This window comes from Bos grunniens, chromosome 3, assembly GCF_055505025.1.
Source record: "Bos grunniens cultivar Pamir isolate PY7600 chromosome 3, Bosgru_T2T1.0, whole genome shotgun sequence".
NCBI classification, from domain to species: domain Eukaryota; kingdom Metazoa; phylum Chordata; class Mammalia; order Artiodactyla; family Bovidae; genus Bos; species Bos grunniens.
In genome coordinates, this window is record NC_141167.1 from 87,427,216 (window position 1) to 87,442,407 (window position 15,192).

At 50.3% G+C, this 15,192-nt stretch overlaps 1 protein-coding gene across 1 annotated transcript; it reads left to right on the forward strand.

Annotated features, from left to right (window-relative positions):
* The first annotated feature begins 234 nt into the window (after nucleotides 1-234).
* Nucleotides 235-15,010, forward strand: SYPL2 (synaptophysin like 2). Its single transcript, XM_086391654.1, has 6 exons — nucleotides 235-544; nucleotides 710-784; nucleotides 7,960-8,084; nucleotides 9,419-9,620; nucleotides 10,552-10,743; nucleotides 12,270-15,010. The coding sequence occupies exons 1-6, from the start codon at nucleotides 491-493 to the stop codon at nucleotides 12,414-12,416; spliced, it is 795 nt and encodes a 264-aa protein (XP_086247780.1). The 5' UTR covers nucleotides 235-490; the 3' UTR covers nucleotides 12,417-15,010.
* The last annotated feature ends 182 nt before the right edge of the window (nucleotides 15,011-15,192 follow it).

A 15,192-nucleotide genomic window follows, 5' to 3' on the forward strand; every position in this document is an offset into this window, starting at 1 on the left:
GTGACTGCCAGCGCCCCGGGCCAGTTCCCCACTTGGGTTGTGGGTCGGGTGGCCGCGGTGTCTCGCTGACCCCTGGAGGTTCTGGCAAAGAACAGGAGCCCCCTCGCGGCCGAACTGCCCGCAGAGGCCACAGGTCCCTTTAAGGAGTCCCGCGGGCAGGGACCCGGGAGCTAAGGGGGCGGGAGGACGGCTTGAGAGCGGGCGCCACGTGACTCGGCTGCCAAGTTGGTTCGCGAGTTTGACAGAAGTTTGAATTGGACTCGGGGGCTTTCTGCAGCCGGCCGGGCAGAGCGGCGGCCGCGGCCTCGGAGAGCGCGAGCAGCAGCGCCCCCCGCGACTCACCCAGCCAGCCTGGATCCCGGGCGGCCGACGGCCGCTCCAGCTCCGGTACCGCCCGCTTCCCGCGCCGCGGGTCAGCAGCCCTCAGCCCCACCACAGTCCCCGCAGCCCCCGCAGCCCCCGCGCCGCGCCCCGGCCCCGCTGCGCCAGCATGTCCTCGACGGAGAGCTCCAGCCGCACCGCGGACAAGTCGCCGCGCCAGCAGGTACTCCCCTCACGCCCCTGAGGCTCCCTCTCGCCTCTCGTCCTCTACCGGGGTGTCGGGCCGACCCTTATTCCTCCCCTTCTCCCGAATGTGAGTGGGAGAAAGAGGGCAGCGCCCTCCCTGGTCCTCCACCGCCCTGACCCCGGGCGGGCTGTGTCTCTGCAGGTGGACCGCCTGCTCGTGGGGCTGCGCTGGCGGCGGCTGGAGGAGCCGCTGGGCTTCATCAAAGTTCTCCAGTGGGTGAGTTGCAGCCCCAGCCGAGGGCTATTTCGGGAGCCTGGGCTGTGACGCTGACCCTAAGCAATGTGGCCGGAGTTGGGGGGTGGGGTGGGGAGGTGCTGCGGCTGGCCGGGCGGAAGGGTGGGGGGCGGCGACAGGTGGGCGGGGGAGGGGTGCGCTGGGGTTGCTTCTCCAGCACTTGGTGGCAGGAGGGTGAGGAACGAGGCATGCGGAGTCCCGGATTCAGTCCTTCTATGTGCAAGGAGCTTTTGCCCAGGGCGCTCACATTTCACCCGGGCGAGAGGACCCGGGTGTAACCTTTCCAGAACTCTGATCCTGCACATACCACTCCTGGGTGGCGGGAGGGGGGAGGAGGACAAGGGGGACGAGGAAAGCTGCGGAGGGCAGAGGAGGGAAGGAGGCAGGCGACGGGTACCATCCTGTCCCCAGACCTGCCAGGGCCTGACTGATCCTGGAGGTGGACTCAAGGGACAGGGTCCTGGCTGGCAGGCCTGCTCTATTGAGATCACGTGTAATCTGCGTTGCTGTAACTGCGGGAGCAAGTGCGTGAATGAATGAATGGATTTCATGGCCCGAGGATGAAATAAAGAAAAGAAAAATAAGACAATAAAAGTCAGCCAAAACGTGCCTTGTAGACTAAGATATGGAGAAGGCAATGGCAACCCACTCCAGTACTCTTGCCTGGAGAATCCCAGGGACGGCGGAGCCTGGTGGGCTGCCGTCTATGGGGTCGCACAGAGTCGGACACGACTGAAGTGACATAGCAGCAGTAGCAGCAACAGACTAAGATAGAACATTGAGCTGGAAAGCTGGGGCCTTAGGATACAGACCTGGACCTGCCTTTTCTATCTACTTGACCTTGGCAAAAATCTCTTCTTTGGGCTTCAGTTTCCAATATTAATCAAATGTTGATCAGACCGTCCCTAGAGTCCCTTTCTGCTCTAAATAGGTTGGCATGCCAGAACATTACCCTGATTAGACTTATTCTGTGGCCTTGAAGAAATCATTTGCCCAGGGCCTCAGTTTCCCTGTAGTAGTATAGGGGAAACACCATCTTCTCCTGCCTGACTGGTACTTTGAGACCTTAGCATGTTCTCTGTCCGTCCCAGTGTATAAATTAGGATCCTGGACAGGTGCAGTCACTCTTTCAAATTATAAAGACCTGTCGGGAGCATTTAGCGCACTATCAGAGAAGAGATTTGTTAGACAATCCGCACACCAAATGGTGTGTGAATAACTTAATTAATATGCTTTCAGCACAAAATTCAGCTGGGGAATAAGTTACCATTAATACTGAGGAGGATTGAGTTCTAAAGGGCTTTTAACTCACTGGAGACAGGAGTTAACACTGTGTCACTGATTCGTAAATCGTCCTTTGGATGAGAATCATCAGATCTGGAATTTAGAAGCAATAGTGCATTTGGGGTTATCTTCCCATATCTGACACCCTGACTGGGGCTACAGGCCAGCCTGGGGAGCTCCCAAGTGCAAACTCTGGGACCTAGTGGGGACTTTCCACTCTCCCTACTGCCTCAAGAGCATTTGGAATAACTGCTGACTGAGCTCTTTCACCTCTCCTCACTTCCCTGCTCTGACGCACCCCTTGAGTATCTGAGGGGGCCATGGAAGAGTAATCTTAAGGCTCTGTGTGTCTGCTATCCAGAGCTGGGAAGCCATTATGAGCAATCCAGAGGAGCAGAACCGGAAATAAAACAGTACGGTTTTATCATTAAACTAGACAATTGGATCTAAGGGAAATTTGAGAAAGACTGTCAAGGGATGAGGAAAACAATGAGGTTATTAGACCACGGAATCATCCTCCATGGGGGGCGGATTCTGAAAGGCTTCTTTCTTCAACCTTTCTATCCTTTTCCCAAACCTACCCCAGCCAACACCCATAACATTTCTGTAAGGCTGCACAAAGTAATGCCTGGTCTTGTCCACAGTCAGCTCTGATCCCTAAGAGTTAAAACCTGTTTGACTTTTAAGATCCTCAGTTTCTTAGAGAGGAAGTTATGCTTTTCTCTCATAATACTCAATCCAGGAGTCCATGGCTAGGCTCTGAACTCAGCTTTCATTCAAAGGGTAGCTTCATAAAGAGATGCTTTGCTTTTACTGCCAACCTGGTAACCTGAATTCAAAGTGAGTTTCACTTGCCCTGAGTCTCTCCAGGTGAACACAGGTACTGGCCCCAGGAACCAGCACCAAAATGACAGTGAAAATATCATTTGGGACTTTTTGCATATTTCCTGCTTGGAGGGATCAAATACTCCTGTCTCGACAAAGGGAAAAAAACACCACACACAAAGCTTGCAGTTATTGTAATGATAACTGAAAACTCTGTTGTCACTATTACCAAAAAAGCAAAGCTTTTACTGGAATCCTGGTGAGATAAAGTAATGTTATTCTTCTATTAGCGTATCTTTTTAAAATTTTAACATGAACTAATCTCACCTCAATTTCAGTTCTGGGGTCTCACTGAGTCTACACTAAGCTAGGCAAAGAACATGGGCATATACCAATTATTGGAGAACTAGTTTTTCTCAGCTTTCTAGCTATGGAAGCTGGAGTAAGTGATGAAATCTTCATGGGTCTAAGTTTCTTATCTGTAAATGAGGGTAAGATACATCTCATGAGCTCTCTGGAAAGATTACAGAAAGCAATATCTGTAAAGCATTGGAGCATCTGAGAAGACCATGGTGAGCCTGGCAATCCAAGAGGTATTCAGTAAGTATTGGTTCCCAGACCTCTCATTCTCCCTAACTTTCCCCCTTATGCAGACTGTCAGCTAGACTTGTCCTTTGGTAAGATCATTTAGATGTTACTGCCAAATCCCTACTCTGTTCTTGTTCATTAGCTAAGTTGTGTCCAACTCTTTGTGATCCCATGGACTGTATCAAGCGAGGCTTCCCTGTCCTTCACCATCTCCTGGAGTTTGCTCAAACTCATGTCCATTGAATTGGTGATGTAATCCAACCATCCCTACCTCTGTTGCCCCCTTTTTCTCCTTATCCTCCTTCTCCCCTTTAGCCCCCTCTGAGGGTAAGGTATGAATCGCTTGGATTATTCAGTCACTGTTCCAATGAAGTGAAAGTGAAAGTTGCTCAGTCGTGTCCAACTCTTTGCAACCCCATGGGTATAGTCCATGGAATTTTCTAGGCCAGAATACTGGAATTGGTAACCTTTCCCTTCTCCAGGGGATCTTCCCAATCCAAGGATCGAACCCAGGTCTCCTGCATTGCAAGCGGATTCTTACAAGGGAAGCCCGCTGTTCCGATAATGTCATATTATGTTTAACTGGGCATGCCCTTGATCAGTAACTCACCTTTGAGGTACCAAAGTCACTTATTTGGCTCTGGGGTTTCGGTAGTGAAAATAAGGTATTTCAATAAATATGGAGAATTCAAAAGCACACCATCAGAGTCTGTAACAACCAATGAGATGATTGTGGGAATAGGCTTTGGGGGAGATCTTGTCTTCCTTGTGCTCTGCGCTAAGTGGAAATGTTAGTGTTCTCAGGACTGACAAAGGTTATCACCAAAAAGCAAGTCAGCACCAAAGTGGAGCCTCATCCTTAAACTAGCAAGGTTATTCTTACATCTTTCCAAAAGAGATGCAGAGGCAGGAGAAAGAGGAAGAGGAGGAGGAGGAGGAGGAGAGTGTGGCCACTGCTGTTCCCAGCAATGCAGGCCCATGAGGAAGAGGGCTAGTTGGTATCAGAGCCCTGGAGATGTCCCTTGTCTCAGGGTCTCCATCCTTCCTTGGCTTCTGTTCTTCATGACCAGCTTGGTGCCTAGTAACAGGGGTGATTACTGGTCTTCTGCACTCTTCCCTGTGGCTCAGTCCCCTGATACAGTTCAGGAAAAAGGCATATCTGGTGCAGAAAGGTGGAAGGAGCTGGGAAAGCATCTTCCTCTGCTCCTGCATCCCAAGGTGCACAGCTACTTCCTCCCTCTTTGCAATCCTCCCTGCACAGACTGGAGATATCTTTTTTCAGCCTTAATAATTCTGTGATCCTGGGTTATGTTTTGGCTTTTATTTGAGCATGACTCCTTTCTGGATGCAAACTCTTGAGAGCAGGTACTGGTCTTATTCATCTTGGATTCTGCAGCGTCTGGCACAAAGTAGATACTCGATAACTCTTTGTTGATTAATGAATGGATGACATAGAAAGAGCAGTGAACCGGTAATCAGGAGTTGTGAATTCTAAGCTTGGCTCTCACATTGGCTAAATGTGACCTTGGGAAAGTCACTTAATCTTTTGGGACTTCAGTTTCCACCTCTATGAAATGAGACTGTTGCGCTTGATAATCTCTGAGATCCTTTTTGCTCTGCTGTTCTGTGAACCTGAGAGATTTTCCCGAGATTCCACCGTCCATTCACTTAATAGCAAACTGTCATCTGTTATCTGACACCTTCTGACTGTGTTGTTCTGATTTAACCATATATTCTGGTTAATAAAATTATATAAGTTGTTTAGAGACTCCTGACTTTCAAAGAATCAGAATAGAAGAGAATACAGTTAATACTAATGTTACTATGGGTGTATTTTGCCCATGGAGGAATCATAAAGCAGGGTTCAGGATTTTTAGAACCTCAAGCCTGTCTTCTGGACACAGCAGAACTTTCTGCAATGATGGAAAAGTTCTATAATCTGTGTGGTTCAGCATGGAACCTACTAGTCACATGTGTCTAGTGAGCACCTGAAATGTGGATAGTGTGACCGAGCCACTGAATCTTAAATGTTATTTAATTTTAATTAATTTAAATGTAAATAGCCACATTTGGCTAATTGCTACCATAGTGGATAGTGAAGCTCTAGGGTACAAGCTCCATGAAGACAGAGATTTTGCTTTTCTTTTTTGTTCACTAATAAGTCATATTGCCTAGAACAATGCCTGGGACATAGTAGATGCTCAATAAATGACATCTTTCTGTAGCTGGTCAGGAGTGCCAGTCAAGAGAGTGCTGGTAAAACAGAAGCTCCATAACTAACTGTTCATTGCCCTAGGTGAGAAGTGCCAACTTTTAGGGGGGACCTATACAGAGCCACTCACTAACTGCTAACAGTAAAAATATATCCAACTGTCTGCCCTTCCTAGAATGGTACGTCCTAATTGTGTCCAGTTCTGGACACCAGAAGCTAAGAGGAACAAAGAAACTTCCATGAGGACTCAGAACCACAGAGCTGACAAAAGATTAGAGAATCCTTATGAGGGTGAGCTAGAGGAGTGCCATGGTTATGCCAGGGAGGCCACTTGGAGTATGTAAAGGTAATGATGCAGAGGTTTTGAGTGACTTCCCTTCAGTTCTGTCAAGAAGATGAGCAAACAGGGTTCTACTGTGGCCTCTGTAGTTTAAGTCAGATCAGGAGGTTATTCAGGCACTGGAGAGAGATTATACTATCTCCTTTCCTGGAGGAGTGTTAAGATGGAGACAATTCTTGTTTGTTCGAATTAAACCTCCTAGAAACAGAGAGGTACCCATTATGACCTTTAGAGAGGGGTCAGTGGCTCCAGCCTGGAGAAGATCTGCCAGGCCAGGCGATGCAAGGTGGGGCAGTGGCACCGGACACCACCCATGGCCAGAGCGCAGCTGCTGGCAAACCCAGCCAAGAACACATGGAGAGAGCTACCCTCAGAGTGAGAGAACCACAGAGCTGGAAAGGCCTTGGGATGGCCTGCTCCAAACCTCTCGTTTTACAGATGAGGAAACTGAGATGCCGAGAACAGAATGGCTTGTTAGAGGTTACTGGCTCATTAGTGACAGGACCAGGACTAGGACCCAGATTTCCAGACTCCTAACCCAGTTCTCTTTTCCTTCCACAACACTATCAAGCATTAGCAAGATACCATGCACACAACTCTATTCTATCAACTCTGGATGCAGGGTTGGGATGTGAATTAGCTGTCTTCTAGGTAATTCATGTCTGAGATACTGAATCACAAAGAAACATACAAAAAGTGAACAATTAACAGAGTAAGCTCACTGCTTAACACAAAGGATTATATCATGCACAAGCCAATGGTAAGAACACAGGAAATGGGGCCTCAACAGATGATGTGGGAGAATAAGAAATTCCAATTTCTCACCTTCTTTTCTAACCAAAGTGTGTGTCCCCAGGAAGAAATTAGAAAATTGTAGGATGAGGAAATTCCATTTCACTCAAGATAGGAGGTTTAGTAACATGTGATGAAAGGTGAAGAGGAAAACAATTCAAGTAATCTGAAATGCCTTTGGTTCTCAACACCGAGAAATGGCAGCATCAACAGATTATAAAGTGAAACACCACTGGGGAAATAGCCAAGGCTGATAAGGCAAGTGGAGGATACTTTTCTCTGGGTTTGAGCCAGGACTGCTGGTAACCCAGCCAGCACTATTGCTGAAGGAAAGGTGCCTTTAGGGGAAGAGAAGTTAGCTGGTGGTACCGCGGGACAGCAGCCCAGCCCCTGCCCCCTTGGTCCCTCTGAAGGCTTGGCAGAAGTGGTCCCCTCCAGCTATATCTCCACTGAGGCGGGAAGTCACTGTAAGTTAGCAAGAAGGTAATGACAAGATTGAATGATGCCTTCAAAGGAGAAATGGAAAGAATTCCATGCATGCCTGATCTCAGTTGGCACAGGGGAATTTCTAGGATGCCTCTCCCTTGGGGAGGAAATTCAAGTGCACCTTTGAGATAGAAGTTTCTAAAGCCTAAATTGCTTTGTGTTAGTCATCATCTTAAGGAGGCTATCTGTGGTCTCCAATGTCACATCCAGTGGGGAGACTTAGAAACTGCCCATTTCTCCCTCTTCATTTCCCTCCCAGGTAGCAGTCAAAGTCAACCCTATGCATTTGGCTATTTGGTCCAGCATCCTGTGCAATGAACAGAGCACCCTGAGGCTGGGAGACCAGCAGAAGCCATGGGTCCCTGGCCAGAAGGGACTTGATTAAAGGGACTCCTGGGAATGGCTAACCACTCCAGTATTCTTGCCTGGAGATTCCATGGACAGAGGACCCTAGTGGACTATAGTCTGTGGGGTCAAAAAGAGTCAGACATGACTGAGTGACTTTCATTTTCACTTTCACTTGGCCCCATCCCATATCTGTACCTGCTAGGAGTGAGAGGGTGGTTCAGAGGGATAGATCTTGGCCAGTTGAGACCTTCTGACTCTCAATCGGGCTTCACTCTCTCTCAGCTCTTTGCTATTTTCGCCTTCGGGTCCTGCGGCTCCTACAGCGGGGAGACAGGAGCAACAGTTCGCTGCAACAACGAAGCCAAGGATGTGAGCGCCATCATTGTTTCATTCGGCTATCCCTTCAGGTGAGCATGAGCTGATTCTGACCCAGCACATCCTCTCTCATTGCATTGGGAGGACCTGCATGGTCTCTTCCTCCTCCAGAAACCTAAAGACCTTTTGTTGTGTGCCAGTCCAGTTTCAAATAGAATTACAAGGCACAGGCCCTTCCTGCCCTTTAGGAATTTCAGACAGGAGAAGGCAATGGCACCCTACTCCAGCACTCTTGCCTGGAAAATCCCACGGACGGAGAATCCTGGTAGGCTGCAGTCCATGGGGTTACTATGAGTCGGACACGACTGAGCGACTTCACTTTCACTTTTCTCTTTCATGCATTGGAGAAGGAAATGGCAACCCACTCCAATGTTCTTGCCTGGAGAATCCCAGGGACGAGGGAGCCTGTTGGGCTGCCGTCTCTGGGTCGCACAGAGTTGGACACGACTGAAGCGACTTAGCAGCAGCAGCAGCAGCCAGAGAAAAATATAAGGGAAACTCAGATAAACCCTTGTTTTAATAATGTTCCAGTCTATGAATAACCAATAACAGGTAATGACAGCTCCTACAGAAAGAACCCCACTGTGTGGGGTGGAGACTTATAGGAGTCTGGGCTAGTTGGGCAAGTCTCTTCTACCCTCCATAGCCTCCTCCCTGCCTTGAAGGTAAGGAAGGCTTTCAGTACTCAGATCCTAAAGAGCTGAAGGGGGACACTCACCTGTACCACCAGAATACAAGGAGGCACACCTTGACCAGGAGGTAGAAGGGAATACTCTTTCCTGGGTATCTAGGAGCTTAGAGAAGGGGGAGCCCAAGTGTTCAGAGGAGAATAGGGACAGGGCTCACCTCTTCAGAAATTTCTAGTAGCAGCATCAAAGTTAGATCAGCTGTCTCTTGCACATAATAGTGTGTTTGTTTTTGGTCTAATGTAGTCTCACTGGGGGACTTAAAGTCTGAGAACGGGTAATTCCAATCTTAACTTGGGCACAGTGCTTTCCCAGGGGCAGAATGAAGCTGATTCCCCTGATGGTTTGGCTGACAGAAATAGATGAACTATATATATTGTGGTTATGACTTAAAGGGTCCTGGAGATACTTGGGAATACAGGGTCACCATGTCTGGGCAGGATGGATGAATGTGGGGTGGTGGCCGAGCGGGAGGTAGAGTTTGGCCAGAATTCCAGGGAAATTCCTGTCTTGACTCCAAGGTTCCCTCCACAAACTTTCCTCCCTACATGCCCCTCTCGGCTCTGCAAGAGTCCTTGGGAGAGAACTGGAGCAGGACTACCCCTGGGGCAGGGAGGGCCTGCTGCTTGCACAGGGAGAGGATCGCCCTGAGCTCAGGGTTGGCTTCATGCCACCTGCAGGTTGAACCGGGTCCAGTATGAGATGCCCCTCTGTGACGATGAATCCACCTCCAAGACCATGCACCTCATGGGAGACTTCTCTGCCCCCGCCGAGTTCTTCGTGACCCTGGGCATCTTTTCCTTCTTCTACACCATCGCTGCGCTTGTCATCTACCTGCGTTTCCACAAACTCTATACGGAAAATAGGCGCTTCCCACTGGTGGTGAGTGGGCACAGCCAGGAGGGATGGGGTGGGGAGGAGATACTGAGGAAGTGTACATCCTGGGCTGAAGACAAGCATGGCAGCTTTCCTGGGTCCCTGACCCTCGCAGGTGAACCTCCCCGATCTCCCTGGCAGCTCTTTGCTGTTGGTCCCTTTGGGTGCTGGGGCTGCCAGGTCCTTGGGCCTGTAGAAGGCCCACGTCTCAGGGCTCTGTGTCTACTGACTTCCCATCACTTGGTCTGCTCACAGGAGGCACAACAGCTTCAGGAAGCAGGCTCTGGAGTCAGATTTGCTTGGGTTCAAACCCCAGCAATGTCCCTTACTAGCCATATGCTCTTGACAAGTTATTTAACCTCTCTAAATGTCAGTTTCCTTGACTAAAAAATGGAAAGAAAACAATAACTATCTCACTGTTTTGGAAGGATAAAATATCTGGTATAAGAATATCTAGTATATAGTTAGCCTCCATAAGTGCCAGCTATTATTAATACTATTTCCCCTTTGCTTTCTCCTTATCCTAGGCATGCAAGGTGGAAAGGGTGCCTTAGGGGATCCCCACTTATCTCCTGCAGTCTGCCCTAACTCTACCACCAGGTGTAACTGAGCAATGGTGATCAAAGCAAAGGATGGGGCAGGGGAACGTGGTGCATTTAGGCTGCTTGGGCTTGGGGATGACACTGACCAATGGATGACTTGTTCCCTGACCTCAGTTCTGAGGGCATGGGCAAGGGTAGCCCTGGCTGGCAGGATTCTCTTGATGGCAGATTCCCCAGAATGATCTAGGCTCCCTGAGCCTCCAGGTGTCAGGTAGGATGGGAAGAGGCAGCTGTCCTGGGACCCCAGGATCACAGTGCATTAGGGCAAGAGGAAAAGAAGTGCAGAATCATGGATTCCTTTCTGACTGTATTTCGTGTCCCTCTGCTCCTCCCAGGACTTCTGTGTGACTGTCTCCTTCACCTTTTTTTGGCTGGTAGCTGCAGCTGCCTGGGGCAAGGGCCTGACTGATGTCAAGGGGGCCACACGGCCATCCAGCCTGACCGCCGCCATGTCTGTGTGCCATGGAGAGGAAGCAGTGTGCAGTGCCGGGGCCACACCCTCCATGGGACTGGCCAACATCTCCGTGGTGAGAGTTGTGGCCACTGATGGGGTGTGGGGGAGGCAGCACTGTCCCTGATGCCCAGGCCAGTCACAGCAGTAAGGGCTGAGAAGAACAGGGAGGGTGTCCTCACAGCTGGTATCCCCAGCACCTGCAGCCAGCACATCCCCTCTGCTTCACGCTGGCTGCTGGCCTCTGGCTGACCCCAAGGGACATTTGGGAAGGGCCACTCAACCTCCCATTTCTTCCCTCTTCTGCCCTCTGCCTCCCATTTCCCTCCATTCTCCCCACCTCTTGGCATGCTCGTTGAGACCACCTCCCACTCCTCCTGTCTCTTTATGTGTATGTGTGTGCACACAGATGAGCACATGAAGAGGGCGCCTAGGGCTGTGGTGGGGCTCAAAGCTGGGAGCTGACCCAGAGTTCATGAGAAGGAGCTCCAGGCTGGACAAGAGTTTTGGGCAGTGGTGGGTCCAGCTGGTATGCATGTATTGGCCACCTTAGTTAGAACATCAAAATATCTCTATATCAGTTGGTAGATAGCTGAGGCCTTGAGTTTTGCAAATGTACCCCTGTCATCTCAGCCACCTCAGCCCTGCCCTGGAAAGCTTTGGCTTAAACATCCCCAGATAGAGACCTGGGTTCAATCCCTGGGTTTGGAAGATCCCCTGGAAAAGGGAAAGGCTACCTACTCCAGTATTCTGGCCTGGAGAATTCCATGGACTGTATATCTATGGGGTCGCAGAGTCGGACATGACTGAGAGACTTTTACTTAGGGAAATCTCTCCCTGAAAATGGTCAAAACATCTCCAAAGCCCAGTAACTGAAAGGTTTAATGGCTGGTACACCAGGGAGCTTTCTAGACCTTGCTGGAATTTTGATGATAGGTTCCACCTCCCTGCACCGCCCCCCCAAGACTGTACTGTAAAAATGTTCATGTACAGTGAAGTTGAAAGAATTTTTACAATGAACACCCACACACTAATCAACTAGACTGTACCATTAACATTTTACTAGACTTGCTTTATCACATATCTATCTGCCTCTGTTCATCTATCAATCCATCTTATTGTTAATGCATTTCAAAGTTAATTGCAGACATCTGTACACCTCCCCTAAATACTTCCTGCTGATAGTTTTTTAAGTATTTTGAGTAAATATTTGAATAGAGCCAGCTGGGTGGCTGCCCTAGGAAAGGAGCACCTTGGACAGCTCTGGCCCCGCCCACCCCAGGAGGCCCCAAGGATGCTGGGCGAGGCTCCATGAGAGCCCTTGCTCTTTGCTCTGCTTTGCATGATGCTCCACTCCAGGAATCACATTCTCCCAGCGACCAAGCCACAATTTGGGTGCATGCTGCAGACAGAGTTAGATACCTTCATCAGAGAGCTCCTTAATGGGTGATGGCCCTAAACCGTGCTCCTCTGTCTTTCAGTCTTTCTAACCCTCTGTGCCTCCCTCCCTCAACCTCATGCAGGCATCCCTCCTCCCTGTTCCCACAATGCCTTCCTTCCTATTCTCACGACCTCCCTCCTCCCCCTACCATGTCTTTGCAGCTCTTCGGCTTTATCAACTTCTTCCTGTGGGCCGGGAACTGTTGGTTTGTGTTCAAGGAGACCCCGTGGCATGGGCAGGGCCAGGACCAGGGTCAGGGCACCAGCCCGGAGAGCACAGCTGAGCAGGGAGCGGTGGAGAAGCAGTAAGCAGCCCCCAGCTACTCCCGAACAGAACAGCACAGAACAGCACCTCTTCAACCACCTCCGGCTTCCAGGACCTCCCTCTTCCTTCTCCAACTTCCCTCCCCCATCATTCTGGGCTTTGAGACGTCTTCACTGATGGGCAGGCACCAGCTGTCGGAAACCTGGGCAGCCCTCCCAGTGCCTTCCTATCCCTCCTCTTCCTGGAGTCCCAGATGGCAGGAGCTCAGCGCTTCTTGTCTACTGCCTGGACCCAGGCATCTTCCTTGGGGTCTTACATGTACCCTCACAGCCTCTGAGAACCAGCCTCTGCTGCAGGCAAGGGCTGGGGTCAGGAGACCTGAGACTGGTTCCTTGCTGCCACTTCTATCGATCTGTCCAGCTTCAATAAATGTGGGGGGAGGGGAAATTGGTTGGCAGCCTTCTCCCTGCTCTCTTGCATGGAGTGCCCACCAGTGGTTTAGTGACCTCTCTTCAGTGGCTGTCATCAAGGCCCCATGTCTGCACTGACCTGACATCAGTCTGAGCTCAGTACGTTCCCCACTCGCTCCTCTGGCCCCTGTTTGCCCACAGAGTCCATCATGTTTGAACCCAGGAGGCTGACTTGCCTAGAAAACAGCCTTCCAGAGGGTCTCAGTTGCAACTGAGTTGCAACTTGAACAAACAGTAGCCAGGAAACTTGCTGGGATATCAGTTTTTTCTATTCCTTTAGTTCTCCCACCCCTCCCTGCTGGGGCACTTTCCACCAATACTCTCAACTCCTACTTGCCCTAGAAACTCTACCTTTCTCCCTGTCCTCCTTCTTGGGCTTGTCTTACACTTGGGACACAAGATGAGGGGGTGAGGAGGCTCTCTGTTTCAGCCCTCCCCACCTCCTGCCTCTCTGTCCAGCTCCTTTCCCCAGCCTCTTGGATCTGAAGCATTCAAGATCCCTTTCTGAGTCTGTTCAGGCCTTCCTTTCATTCCTGTGGGGTCAGCTAGGGGCTCTGGAAGGAGGAAAAAGGACCATCACGAGTCTAAGCTGCCCCAGAGCCCCGGGACATGGATGGATGGGCCCACTTCCCCTTCACTCTCTTCTTTTTTTTCTCCTCCCTGCTCCTTCTCTGGACGCTGGTTCACATTTCTCCTTCTCACCTTTATGAAAGAATATGCCCTCTCACTTTGTCCTCCATTCCTCCTCTGTCTCCTCATTTTTTTCCAGGCTCTATTCCCCCACCCCTCACCCCCACCTCAGTCCAGGGCAGGCCGATGCTATTGGTGCTTCTTCACTTCGGGACCCAGTTCCATATTTGTCCTTGGTGTGTCTCCTCTTCCTGACACCTCCTTCAGTCCCTCTCTGGACCCCAGGGCCCAGGAGTCACTGCTGACTGGATAAGGGCCACCTGCCTCCCATGCCACTCAAAACGTTTCAGTCTGCCCTGGCCATAGAGCTGCCCAGGGAAGAAGGACAAAGGCAGATCCAGCCATTTTCCAAACCAGTGCCAGTTAGCCCATTTGTCATCCCAAAGGTGGGTGTGTCCTGTGCCAGTTTCTCCTCAGGACTGAGTCAACCCCTCCCACCTCCTCACCTTCCTCAGCACCCTCCACAGTAACATGTGCATTACTGGGGAACCCCGGTGGCAGGACCTTTGACTTTGGGCCAATCTTTTGGGTCAGAGTTTCCCCGCTTGATAGGGGAGTGTGAGATTTATATCTTCAAATGCCCCAGAGTCCTTCAGTGAAAAATTAGGTATTTTGTTTTTTTAGCTTTCGGGGAGAGGATTTGAGGAGGGAAGCTGGGAGATGGGGATGAGGGTGTTTCTAAGTCTGAACCTCTCTCTGTCCTGAGCTGTCCCTGTGATTACTCAAGGACAAGGTGGGACAGCTTTGCCTGCAGCTCCAGAGCCTCAGAGAACAAAGGGGTTCCTTCATGGTTCTTCAGGTTGGCCCCTGTGAGGGTCTGTGCGCAGCTTCTACTGGAACTATGTTTCATTCTGTGTACGTATTTATAATTCATCTGAAATGTGATGGATAAAGTGTTCTCATTTGGGGGGCCTAAGTTACTAATTGGCCCTTCAGCTAGGGAAAGGGGGTGGGTAGGTATACACTCCTACCAAGGACTCCTAGCCCAGAACTCTCCCTTGGGCCAAGAAGGCTCTTTTATCCTCTTCAAGTGGCTGGCTTGTTCTCAGCCAGAAGAGCCTTGATCTAGGCTATGGCCTCTCTCTTCATGGCCATCCTAAAAGGAAAGGCTGCTTCACCTCATTACTTTTAGAGGGCTGGACTGTCCTCAGAGGACTCATGTTCCCTCCAACCAGGGCTGGCATCACCACTTTGCCTAGTGGGGCCTGAGGTAGGACAAGGTGTCTGGTTTCTCCAGCTGCCGGGAGGAAGCCAGCTGGCAGGGCACTTGCCTTTGCCCTAGTAAATTCTGACCCTGCCAGGATGCCCACCTTGGACCTTTTCTGAACACGAGTTCCCTCCACTATTATGGTCGTAGATGTCCTTCTTCTGGGATTGCAGATCAGGGGTGGGGGGAGAATGTTGCATGTTGTTTTCTGGTGCTTGTCATTATACATATGAATAAACAGTGCTTCAAGCATTTGCCATGAAGGAGCCAAGAATGTAGCCCTTATGGGGATTTTTTTTCCTCCTCCCCTTGCTTTAAGTTCTTGGACAAATGTCAGCATTTTCAACCAAAACATCATTCTACTCCTCTCCACTCTGCACTCCCAGCGATAAGAGTCTGAAGGCTGAGTTGTTCCTGGCAGACCCCAGCCTGGTGACATCTCCTCAATCCAAA